Source organism: Leptinotarsa decemlineata, unplaced genomic scaffold, assembly GCF_025532065.1.
Source record: "Leptinotarsa decemlineata unplaced genomic scaffold, Ldec_3_MD MMD2_tig00026282_RagTag_RagTag, whole genome shotgun sequence".
In the NCBI taxonomy this organism is placed as follows: domain Eukaryota; kingdom Metazoa; phylum Arthropoda; class Insecta; order Coleoptera; family Chrysomelidae; genus Leptinotarsa; species Leptinotarsa decemlineata.
In genome coordinates, this window is record NW_027412668.1 from 1,926,745 (window position 1) to 1,939,947 (window position 13,203).

At 35.4% G+C, this 13,203-nt stretch overlaps 2 protein-coding genes across 2 annotated transcripts; both read right to left on the reverse strand.

The window, feature by feature from the left end:
- Nucleotides 1–3,522: 3,522 nt before the first annotated feature.
- Nucleotides 3,523–4,504, reverse strand: Rrp46 (exosome complex component Rrp46). The gene is made up of 4 exons (XM_023174434.2): nt 4,329–4,504; nt 4,160–4,273; nt 3,979–4,100; nt 3,523–3,929 (listed from the first exon to the last, which is right to left on the reverse strand). The coding sequence occupies exons 1-4, from the start codon at nt 4,399–4,401 to the stop codon at nt 3,615–3,617; spliced, it is 624 nt and encodes a 207-aa protein (XP_023030202.2). The 5' UTR covers nt 4,402–4,504; the 3' UTR covers nt 3,523–3,614.
- Nucleotides 4,505–5,337: 833 nt separating this feature from the next.
- Nucleotides 5,338–12,817, reverse strand: LOC111518150 (E3 ubiquitin-protein ligase synoviolin A). The gene is given in 6 exon segments (XM_023174509.2): nt 5,338–7,405; nt 10,674–11,560; nt 11,563–11,674; nt 11,785–11,937; nt 12,413–12,505; nt 12,557–12,817. Coding segments are annotated over 6 exon segments (1,641 nt in total). The 5' UTR covers nt 12,686–12,817; the 3' UTR covers nt 5,338–7,138.
- Nucleotides 12,818–13,203: the final 386 nt, after the last annotated feature.

The window sequence follows — 13,203 nt, forward strand, 5'->3', positions numbered from 1 at the left end:
GAAATGGAGATTACGTTGATGAATAAAGCCAATTTTGAACAAAAAAACGCGTTTTCTTTCTCAGGCCAACCCAAGTTTTAAAACCTATTCTATGTGTCCTATTTTGATGTTCCTCTCATACGAAATGTTTCTTCGCGTCCGTCCCACTGGCCAAAAACTCGAAATCTTATCGATCGAAGTGTTTCCACAACTGTTAATTAAAATTCATCGGTTTTAGAGGCGGCCTAGTCGTTATTTATCTTGTCACCCATTAATCAGCGTTCACTCTGAACCTGAAACATTCAAAACGCGTCGACGATACAGAAAAAATTCTTGAGTCGATTTTGTTATCGACTTTCGATATTTTTCAAGGAATTATTGAAATGTTTTCAGTACCGGTGACACAGGATACCGTTTGAACCGATTACAAAGTTTTATGGAGTGGAGAACGAGAAAAAAATTAAAATAAGTTCCTAATTTTGTTCTGTAGTGGGAATAAAATCATATTATTATTATTAGTATTATTGAATTTCAGGGGGAACGTGTGTTATGATTTATATCCTCATTTGGGAAAAATGACGTTTATTTCTTGCAAAATAATGACTCCTGATATTTCAACATCTTCTTCTTTGGGCTTTCAGTTAGTTTTAATTTATCCGTTAGATATGCTTGCTGAGAGTCAACTTTTAGCATGATGATTATCGAGTTCCCTACGTTTTTATCAGAAGTTACATCAACTTTCCATTTTTGAATAGAATTCCCTGTATATGATATATATTTGGAATCATCATAATTTTTTTATTTGAATCATATATAGTATATATGCATTACTTTCTAATCATTCTGTCCTTCCATCTGGGAAAATTTTCGCAAAATAATTACAAGGAATGCAATTAATTCTCAAGGTACCAAAAAAAGTTCTAAATGCAACTTTCAGCTATAAATTTTAGCGTTTGTTTGAAGGTGGTTGAAAAATTTCAGCTGCATAATATATACCTACCCATTTCTCACCACGGCATCAAAATAAAACTTTGATGATGATTATTATATTTTATTGTCCAAAGAAAAAATCCTGTTGACAAAGTTACGAAATAAATTTTTGAAAACTCATAAATGTCCTATGAATATAAAAATATAGAAAAAATATAATGTTAACTGAAGTATAAAAAACACCGAATAAAAAACCACAAACAATGGTGGTAACATACATACACATAAAAGCTAGGTTAAAAATGATCGGTTTAACTATAGTTAACTATAGTTGAGTCTAGAGACTCAAAATGTCTTCAATAATTTCTCTGTATTGGTTGGTATCAATATTTGTATCTTTTGAGTTCAGTAGATGGTGATTCATCTTCACACCATTATAAGATAAGAAGTCATTGACCAGAGAGTTGCAAGGGATAGGTAATTTCAAATTGTTTTGTATGCTCTGACGAGTTATATAGATATGGGTGGTAACCTCAAGTTTCACAAGATGTTTTTTTAATCAAAAACAAAACACTGTATCCAGAATGAAAAGAGCTACAACCGTCTTTTTTTTATCTATTTATAAACAGTTGTCTGCATGAGTCACGAGGTTCAGCTTTACACACGTATCGTATAGATCTTTTCTGTAATACAGATACATACTCCAGCAAATTGAGGCTAAACACACCTCAAAAAGATACACCGTACATTAAGTGAGGCTCTACCAAAGCGTGATATGCTGTTTTTGCAATTTAAACGCACTCCTCCTGACGAAAATCAAGTGTTTTTCATAGAAGAGCTCTAAAACAACGCATTTTAAACTCATCAGTCCCAGAAATTTAGTACTCTCCCTGTTCTAAATGATACCGCTCGCTACAGATAAATTCTGAAGTGGACCTTCAAAAGTCATAATATTTGTTTTATAAATATCGAGGTAGAGGGGAATTACACAAAGGCTGATTTTTCGTATATCATGAGCTATTGTCTGATTGGGTATATCTATACCTTCACTATGCCACAATATAGTGGTGTCGTCAGCAAAAACAGTGAATGTTCCAGATATATTAATGTTCACCAAATCGTTATTATACAACAGGAACAATATGGGACCGAGAACCGATCCCTGTGGTACACCAGTGTTTATTTCAATACTGTTTGGACATTTAGTTGTTTTTACAATCTGACTCTGACCATAGAGATGCGACTCAATCCACTCGATAATAAAACTCATTAGTTTTTATAATACTTCATTTCAGACATTTTTTTCAATCATCACAATATCACTGAATACCACAGACCTTGAAAAGTGTATACCTTACGATTTGAACGATCGTCTTAAATTGTCACGTTTCGAGGCCTGTTTTTCTATGCTTTTGCGCAACCAAAACGATCATTTTTTTTATTAAATCGTCAGGTGTGGTGGAAACTGATCCTGTACTACAAGGGAGACGTCCAGGACAGTGGTTGGACACCGATGCATTTCCGGGCCTACATTTGAATGAACCTGTTTTTCATAAAATTAGCTTTTGAACACTAGTTTGCATTTTTTCACCACAATTAGAAAACACCCTGTATAGCGGAATTAACAAATGAATGATCGGAGATGTTCAAAGGCGTATATTATTCACAGATGTGATACTACGTGCGACATCTACTGCAAAAATTGTTAAACTCACTCAGGTTGTCTTAGGAAAACTGTATTTACGGGTTCGAGATACCTATAAGTTTCATCAATAAGCAACTAGATGGCACTGATAAACGATGAAAAAATTTGAATATTGAAGAAAATTGAGGTAAACAGCATGGGCTCAACTCTGTAATGAAAGCAGATCGACAGGTGAGGGAGCGAGAATATATACAGAAAAGCAACAAAAGAGAACTCATATAGATTATTACCTATATGAGTCAGTATTTTCATCTTTACACAACTCTATGTATATAACAATAATATAATGACATATACACATAAGAATATACTTTAGTTCTAGACAAATGCGCCTGTCCAGGAAGCAAAAGCCAACAAGAATAAGGAAAGAATATACTTTAGGTTATGCCTAACTGAAAACCCAGATAATTTTAAACACATTCTAGAACTAGAATTTGGCTTTTTTAATTTGATGCGTTCGGACCATTCTTTATTTTCGCATAAATTTCCATCACAAACCACTAGATGATTGAATGAGTATATTGGTCAACTAATGGCGCCATCTAGCAACCAAATTATAAAACATGAGTGTTTATAAAAAATTCTGTTTCTCGTATTGATCTGAAACAAGGGAGCAAGATGCATATACATCCTAGTGTTTTATCTTTGTATATAGATCATTCTAGTAGCTTTATATATAGACTATCCCTAGTAGCTTTCTATAAACAATGCTAGTAGTCAAATATTATGTTCGGAGCGGAGTACAGTTTCCTATCTATTTGTGCTTTTTTCTATAGTCATAGATGGCGCCATTATAGTGGTGGATTTCCTTATCAATTTTCATTCTGTAATTTTGGTTATGATTAGAAATCTGAAAACATAGACAAATACTAATTTTTTGTGTTCATATCTATTTTAATAATCCTCTCAGCACTTCATTCTTTTTTAATGTACTTCAACAGTAAAATAAATACAATATTAAAAAAAAAAACTTCAAAAAACAATAATGTTGAAAGTCACTTCAATTTCCTCCTGCCAAAAGCGTCCTTTTATAGAATTCAAAAATATGTTTACTTTCTTCTCTGCACAAATTAATGGCTTCTTCAACCTGTTGTTCGGAAAAGGCTCCCATTATCTGAGAATCGAGTATAGTCCCCTTAGTATTGTCGAACACGATAACGAATGATGCCTTCAAGTCTTTCTGATTCAGTGGGGGAACAAGGGTGAGTTCTTCCGAATTAGTCAAAAAACAAGTGACGGCTGCGAACATGCACTTCATGTCAATTCCTGAGTCGAGGCAGGCTAAGCAAGCTGCGTTTACAGCGCAGGATACTAACTGAAAAATATGATGAGAGTGTATGGAAAGGTTGTTTCCTATATCTTACCTGACCGCTGTTTTGCATCTCCTGTATCGCTACCAACACAGCAGACCGAGGATACAAAGAGGCCACCAATGCCGTTTCACAAATATTCCTTATGATCGACTCAAAAGATTTGATTTGCACACCTGAACAAAATAATAATGGGTTTTACATCATCCAGAGCTAAGAATGGAGTCTTTTTCACCTGGTAAACCCGATTTGGGTCGAAAATGGCATTCAACTGAGGCTTTGTCTATAAGAATGTTTTTCATTTTCACTTCCACTGGGCCATATACGCCGGCAACAACTGTAGTTTCTCCTAAAAGATATAATGAAAGTGTTTGTACCGAACGGTTGTTTTCCTCATCTCGTACCTTCTGATAACATGACAGATCCATCTGGTCGGCTCAATTCACCCAATCTGCAACTGCGGCTGAGTTCCCCCATTGTTTTTATTAGTGTCCTACTGCATTGATGAATTTGAAAATAATTTCCAAGAACTGTTGAGGTTACGTTAACTTTATTTTCAGTTTCTTCTTCTTCTTATGGCTCTAGTTTGCGAGCAATTAGTCAGTTTTGCTTTTTTGTCTTCTTCTTCTTGTGGTGGCCTAAGCAACTGAGACTATCCGGCCAGAAGTTTCACTGCTTGTTCGGGATTGAAGTTAGGTCACAGTACTGTGAATCTGGACAGCACAGCCAATCAATGTTTTCATTGGTTTTCTGTATCAATGTAAATTTGACATTCTCAAAGAATTGAAAAGGAATTACACATTTTTTAGAAGAGATTAGATTTTAGGAACTCTGATTAAACATGTAGGAAGTTATCAATATTTGAACTTTCTCAGGGAGATACTAAGTTCAGAAATATAGATAAATAGGTAGGTAGTAAAGAAGGAACATGCATGTATCCGTTTTGAAATTTCAACATCTGGTTACCCCAAATTAGAAGCAGAAAACACAAAAATTAATTTTGATAATTCCTACAGCTCTGTGGGGGTAATGAACATTTTGAAATTCTAAAACTGAGACACATTACCTATTCCTTAATACCTTACTATTTCTATATAATGAAATTCAGTATAAAGAAAGATCCAATATTGATCACTTCACAGGGAATCAATACATGTCTTATCAGAGACATGCCATGAATTATTTAAAAAACAGTCGTTTTTCCGTAAACCGGCTGTTGCCCTTCACGAACGACAACTCTAAGAAGTCGAATCTTGTGCGAACTAAAGATTAACGAGGTCCTACCTTTTAGGGTGCGGTTCTTTTTTTCGTAATGGGTCATTAAATTAAATATTTGCAGGAAACTATCCTGACTGAGAAAGCTACATGTTCTCACACATCCCTCCAAAAAATCAATGAACATAAAAAAGGAGAAACACTTTCTCTTAAATTTATTGGTACATTTTTGCATCTTAGTCTTATGAAGGTGACGTATATAATTTCATAAACAACAGAAAATAAATTATCAAATAACAAAAAATTAACACAAAAAAAGCATAGGAATATATGAATCCATAGTAATCTTATAATATTCAATGAAAAAAGTGTTCAAAAAATGTGGAACCATTCAAACAAATCAATAAAATAGTATGTCCAGACAGATATTTCATTTGAATAGTTTTCGATTCAAAGATGAAATATCTGTTGAAAAATATAAAGGTGTACGTAATAAGTGAATAAAAGGAAAAACTACAACCTCTGACGTAGAATAAATTCAAAACAAATACTTTTTCCAATCACCAGTTGGCGTCTTCAGAAGATGACGAGACCTCCTGAAGACGTCAACTTGTTTGGTGAAACGCTCATCGGGAAAAGTATTGCAGTTCTGGTAATTAGGAAAAGTGCTCGTCTTGCGATTAGCACAAAACAACTATATTTATAGAAATCCTCGATATCAATGATTTTGATTTGATTCAACATTTCACAAACTGAATAAAATTTGACAGTTGATATTGGAAATGAATTCAAAGTTGTTGATATAGCGGGGTAAATTGAATTTTTGATTATTTTTTGATCCTAAAGTTGTTTTTCTTCAGTTTTGTCAACATGGAACGTTAAAAATAAATACTATCATACAAAAAAATACATTACAATACGAATCAATACTCCAGAAAAAAATGTCAAGGTGAGTTTATGCACCTTCATTTAGCAAGTAACGAGTAAAGATATGAATTATCAATTGCCAAGGAACACACAGATGAAACGATAGCTGTTGCATTCCTAATCAAAAAGTCACAATAAAATAGTAGTAAAATAGTAGTATAACAGAAAGAAATCTATATCGACTTTATATATTTTTAACTCACCACTCAAATATTTTCCAGAAAATGACAATCAAATTAGACAAAGACTCGGGAATCAACCAAATATTTCACACATTTTTTATGTCATCAATCATCATGAATTTCCATTCCACCAAATATAGAAAAAACAACATTTTGAAATTTGAAAACTATTATCCTCTATTCCTTCTGTCTGTGTTCTAAAATGGACCAATCAGTGATCATTCGCACAACATACGAGCCTTTCATAACTAGAATTCGAACCTACAAAATGAAATGAATGTTTTGAAAAACTTTCCCCTCGTTAGACCCGAAGCAGTGTCTCTCAGCATGCATTTTGCTAATCAAGTCAACTTTTGTCACTGGTTGCTTGATATTTGTGGATTTTTCTGCATGAGCATGTCTATTGGAAATTGGAATGTTCGACTTACAATTGATAATTGATATTTCTCAAATGTTATTTATTACTTGCTAATCAAACATGCATTAATTTCCTTTGAATAGCTCTAGAGATTGTTGCCTCTGAAACTGTGGAATGCAAAATTCATTCAGAATGCACATCACTCCAAATTATACATCAGTCTTGAGAACAAATGAAACCAAAGAATACCAACTACTTTGGACCCTGGAACGAGCATATTTAATCACAAAATTTGGCAAAGCTCCGACCGAAACAAAGTACGTTTGAATCGCTCCACATTTTTTGAATCCTACCTTCGCAAAGACAAACCTAAAATCGACATCCACAGTTCGAGGTCAGTTCTACGTACGAATCCAAGTCTGTCCACAGTAATTAAAAACGAAAAAAGTGGTAAAAATCTACTGATTTTGCGCAGCAGTCGCCTGTTCGAATTTCTGAAGCCTCCTTCTCCGTATCTCCTCCTCGGGACTGACTACTTCGCTCGTCTGTGGAATCTCCGCTTTCGAAGTGCTCGGCTTGTCCGAACCGCTATCTGCAGGGCTCTCAGTCGACGAACTAGCCGCAGCGCTCGTAGTGGGGGCCACTTTGGCCACCTTAGGGACGCTGGTCGAGTTGCTGGACTGAAATATGTTGGAGGGAGGGGTAGTGGGCGTTGGCGAGGTCGTGGGGGCATCTGGGCTGAGTGAGCCACCGTGGTGCTGTACTGCTGCATCATTACTACTGCCGCATCGAGGAGCAACTGAAAATGGATGGATATACATAAAAATCGGCATGAGGATGTTGAAGAAATAAATCCCCTGAAGTATTCAAGAGACTAAAATTTCACATATATTGATTCAAAAAAAACGCAAAAACCAATTCAATTCATCACTTCATCGCTTGGTTCTGCTTAGATGGGGCTAGCTTCTTGCTATCTCTACCCTCTCTAGAGTGTACTTTGTTTCTTTTTAATTGTTAGTGAAAGCCTAAACTCCCCGTAATAATTTTCAACTTATGAGGCAATAAACAAACGAAACTCATATATTACTAGTTAGGCAATGATACTTTGTGTTTCCAAAATGAAAATTTTGCAACTCTCATGTACATGAGAACGAACACGCCTATCAAAGCTATTTTATAAAGAAACATGTGTTGCTGTTTTGTGAAATGTTCATTGAGAATCTCACAATAGTGTTTTACTTGATACATCACTATAAAATAGCTCCGTCAGGCGTGTTCAAACATATAAAGAATGAACACGCCTGAGGAAGCTATTTTATAACAAAAACACGTGTTGCGGTTTTGCTGACTGTTCAGTGAGGATCTCACAATAGTGTTTAACTGAACACAGCACTATAAAATAGCTCCTTCAGGCGTGTTCATACATATAAAGAATGAACACGTCTGGGGAAGCAATTATATAAAAAAACACGTATTGATGTTTTGTAAACTGTTCAGTGATAATCTCACCATAACGTTTTACTTGGTACTTCACTACAAAATAGCTCCCTCAGGCGTGTTCATACATAAAAAGTGTGAATACGTCTAAGGAAGATGTTTTATGAAGAAACACGTGTTGCTGTTTTGTAAACTGTTCAGTGAGAATCTCACAATTACGTTTTACTTGGTACTTCACTATAAAAATAGCTCCCTCGGGCGGGTTCATACATTTAAAGAATGAACACGCCAGAGGAAGCTATTTTATATAAAAAAACACGTGTTTTGTAAACTGTTCAGTGAGAATCTCACAATTAGGTATTACTTGTAACTTCACTATAAAATAGCTCCATCAGGCATGTTCACATGTTTAAATAATGAACACGCCTGAGAAAGCTACTTATAAACACGTATTGCTGTTTTGTAAACTGTTCAAGTGAAAATCTCACAACATTTTACTTGGTACTTCACTGTAAAATAGCTCCCTCAGGCGTGTTCACACATATAAAAAATGAACACAGCCGAGAAAACTATTTTATAAAGAAGCAATGTTTAGTGATGATCTGATACGTCACTATAAGATAACTCCTTCAGGCGTGTTCATACATATAAAAATGAACACACCTGTGGAAGCTATTTTGTAAAGAAACACTGTTCAGTGAGGATCTCACAATAGTATTTCACTTGATACTTCACTATAAAATGACTCCCTCAGGTGTGTTCATACATATAAAGAATGAACACGCCTGAGGAAGCTATTATATAAAGAAACAAAGTAAACTGTTCAGTGAGAATCTCACAATAACGTTTTACTTGTACTTCACTATAAAATAGCTCCCTCAGGCGTGTTCATACATATAAAGTATGAACACGTCTGAGGAAGCTGTTTTATGAAGAAACACGTGTTGCTGTTTTGTAAACTGTTCAGTGAGAATATCATAATAACGTTTTATTTGGTACTTCACTATAAAAATAGCTCCATCAGGCATGTTCACATGTTTAAATAATGAACACGCCCGAGGAAGCTATTTTATAAAGAAACACGTGGTTTGTGAACTGTTCAGTGAGAATCGCACAATTAGGTATTACTTGTAAATTCACTATAAAATAGCTCCCTCAGGCGTGGTCATAGATATAAATAATGAGCACGCCTGAGGAAACTATTTTATAAAGAAACACGTGTTGCTGTTTTGTAAATTGTACCGTGAAAATCCCACAATAATGTTTTACTTGATACTTCACTATAAAATAGTTCCCTCAGGCATGTTCATACATATAAATAATGAACACGCCTGACGAAGCTATTTTATAAAGAAAAACGTTTTGCTGTTTTGTAAACTGTTCAAACAACAACGTTTTACTCAATACTTCACTGTAAAATAGCTCTCTTAGGCGTGTTCATACATATAAAGAATAAACACGCCTGAGGAAGCTATTTTATAAAGAAACACTGTTCAGTGAGGATTTCACAATAGTATTTTACTAGATAATCCACTAAAATATAGCTCCCTCAGGCGCGTTCATGCATATAAAGAGTGAACACGCCTGAGGAAGATGCTTTATAAAGAAACATTGTTCAGTGAGGAGCTCTCAATAGTGTTTTACTTGATACTCCACTATAAAATAGCTTCCTCAGGTGCGTTCATACATATAAAGAATGAAAACGCCTGAGGAAGCTATTTAATAAGATATATTGTTCAGTGAGGATCTCACAATAGTGTTTTACTTGATACTTCACTATAAAATAGCTCCCTCAGGCGTATTCATACATGTAAAGAATGAAGACGCCTTGAGGAAGCTACTTTATAAAGAAACTCGTGCTGCGGTTTTGTAAACTGTTCAGTGAGAATCTCATGAATAAGTGTTACTTGAAATCGGTTTCATGGTTGTCTATCTCATTGCAAATAATAGCCATTACTACTGCACACTCGACTTTTCAAAAATCTTTGACAGCATTTATCACGATGCCCTATTATAAAAACATCTGAAATATAGATAATGCAGTCCAGCTTCTACTCCCATCAAAATATTAGGCACGGAGTTCCACAAGGGTCAGTGTTGGGATCATTATTCTTCAAAAGTTATAAGAGTGACCCATAAACTTCAAAGGCACTTTTGTTATACTTATGTATGCACTTTCTACATGAATAATGAACATTTTAATGAAGCATGTAGAATATCAGAAGGAACTCTGTCAAAATGTGAATAGCATTTTTATTCAAATGAAATACGAATGTTTGAATGAAAGCAAAATCACAAATACATATTCCTTTAAAAATTGAGAGATTATACACAACAAGAGCAATGTAAATTTCTGTAAATTATTTATTTCATCCTTCTTGAACTTTTTTATTTCTACCCTCGCTTTCCTCATTCTTCAGTCTTTTTCTCTCTATGCTCTCACTACTTTCACTAGTTTTTTTCTCTCATATCTTTCAACCTCTCTTTTTTTTTCTAACTTTCGAACAAAGGAATAGTTTCCAGCCTTTATTATATTCAATTTTTTTTCAATTAGTGACATACAATATGCACCAAAGTGTAGGATTTTCCTCCCCCTTTTTTTCATATTTCTAGTGATCTATGTATCTCACCTGTATATTCCTCAAACACTGAATCCTAGCTTCGACGTTTTCCCTCTCGTTCCCCTCCATCCTCTGAAGCTCCTCAGGGGTCAGCGTAGCGAAATTTTGCGGCGGCATAGGAGGAGGTAAAAACGGCATGAACCTGAAGGGCGGAAACATGAACCGAGGAACGTTAGATTGAGGCTGCTGAGTGGTTGCGTTCGGATCTGCAGAGCTGGTCGGAGGCCTAGCCGGCTCGGGCACCGGAACGTTTTCGATGTTCTGCTGGTTGAACACCTGAAAGGGGTTCTGCCCCATGAAGAAGGGATTCGCGAAGGCATTCTGTATGTTCTGGGGAACCGGTCGCTGCCTTTGGGGATTAGCCGTGTTGTTGTTGAGAGGATTCCTTAGAATGTTCAGCCGGCAAGTCGGACAGGTCTGCTGCCTCTGGAACCACGATCGGAGGCAAGCGGTGTGGAAAATGTGGTTGCAGGGTAGCTTCTTCGACGCCGTGGTCATTTCCTCGCGGCAAATAATGCAGACGTTATCAGCAGCCTCAAGTTCTTCACTAGTGGCATCTGGATACAAAGTGTTCATGTTGTGAATCGCCCTCCTCGACAAAATAACGTCGCTGAACGCCTTCTTGAAGTTGCGGATCGTGTAGTACATCGGCCTGAAGGCAAACAGCGGCAGAGTATATATCCTCACCATTATCGCTACGAAGGCGATGTATAGAATTACTTTGATGAATCCCATGACCAGCTCCGTGTACAGCAGAAAAACGGCCTTGTTATCCCAAGGCGTTTCGCTGTTCAGGTCAACAGAGTGAAGAGCATACTTTATCGCTATGTTTATGACGACCGTGATTAGGATGGCGTACTCAAAGCCAAAAACGAGCTGCACCGAAGCCCCTTGGTCATAGTCGACAGGTAGGCGTGCTGGATGAAATGCAGGTCGAGAGAGCCTAGTAGAAGCAGCAGAGATAGTACTCTGACATGGAAAAGTAAGCTGATAACAGGGCTTCGTTCCATCTAAAAAAGATCAATACTTAGTATGTTAGTCATGTTTTACGAACTGAAGCAAACTATAAATTGGTTTCTATTTTTTAACACTGCAAATATTTCAATGAACTTATACTTACATAATCCACCCTGTCTTCTGCAAGCCAGTGAAATGATTTTAGAAATAACAATAATGTGAACAGGGCAACAAATTTTGGATTGAAATCATCTCGGAAAACTGTAAATGCCAAGCAAGTTTCTGTTATGGCATACCAAGACCTTTCCATCAAGTGCTGAAATTTAAAATTTGTTAAACAATTAAAAAAGATAGACCTGTTGAAACACTTTTTCAAATAGTAACAAGACAGAAAAGGAAAATTACAATATAATCGTAGAATATCATTTCAAATGAATATAAGCAAAATGCACAAAGCTGAGAAATATCTGATCAAATATTCCAAATTATCCAAATGGACAGATTGCGACTTCTTCATAAGAAGAATTGTAACTGCGCTACCACACATCGATGAATCTACTGATGAAAAGAACTAATAAACTGAACATGATGAAGGAAAATTACAGAAATGAATACTTTTAGAAAAATTCAATACGAAAGACAAATGGAATGCTAATGGAGATTTGAAAAGATGAAATTTGTATCCTGCATAGAATTTTTTTTCATGGATATCAATTTGAAGTGATTGGTGTTATTTTTGTATTTCAAGGAATTGTAAACAGTAATGTCGATAAAACAAGTTATAAAAGTACCTCGAATTCAGTGGTCCTGAGCTGTCCGAAGAAAATCCTCCTCATGATTTTCCCACATATCCACACGCAGATAAAAGCTTGGATGTAAATTACCTGCAAGAATTGTTGTTATAAATTCAATCCACGATTCTAAAAAATACTTACAGCCATACTAGGGTTTGATTTTGTGATGTATACAACAGATGGATAAAATTGTTTCTTTTGATAGTATGCATTGGCGATAACTATTGAAGTTAAAGCTAAAGTTATGATTGATATACTAAGGGACCTCATGATTATTCACATTTAGACGTAAATGAAATAGATTTTTATTCACTCTTCACTGTTTTGATTTTACTTGAACATAATAATACGTCAACCAATTATATAGGGCAACGTCAAAACATTCGTGTCCCGAATCTAAAACGTCAGTGTCAACATGTCATATGTCATCAACAATTAAAGCTGCATTCATACTAATGTCCGATCGAACGCCACGTCAGTGACAATGATTAATAATTTTTTTCTCTTTTAATTTCAAAGATAAATAAATGATTATAAAAGGTTATGTTGTCGTTTGTGGTGTAAGAAAAACGACATACTTTCAAAATGAACTTATTTGTTTCTATGTTTGATGACGCTGATACAAAAGTAACAGATAGCCATAAATTCGAAATCATTCTAACGAGAAAACATGACTCAGGGTTTTTATACATCGTCAGGACAATAAATAACATTGAGCATTGTACTGTTTTAGAATTCACAACATTTAATTATTCTACATTGAATTTATTCGATATTTTATTTGCTAG

What these genes read in the sequence shown, in the direction of transcription:
- Rrp46 (XM_023174434.2), bottom strand. Translation starts at nt 4,401, where the DNA reads ATGGGGGAACTCAGCCGCAGTTGCAGATTGGGTGAATTGAGCCGACCA. An exon ending in ATCTGTCATGTTATCAGAAG is followed by an intron (nt 4,274 to 4,328) that starts GTACGAGATGAG and finishes TATATCTTTTAG; the next exon opens with GAGAAACTACAGTTGTTGCC. An exon ending in AGATGCAAAACAGCGGTCAG is followed by an intron (nt 3,930 to 3,978) that starts GTAAGATATAGG and finishes CATATTTTTCAG; the next exon opens with TTAGTATCCTGCGCTGTAAA.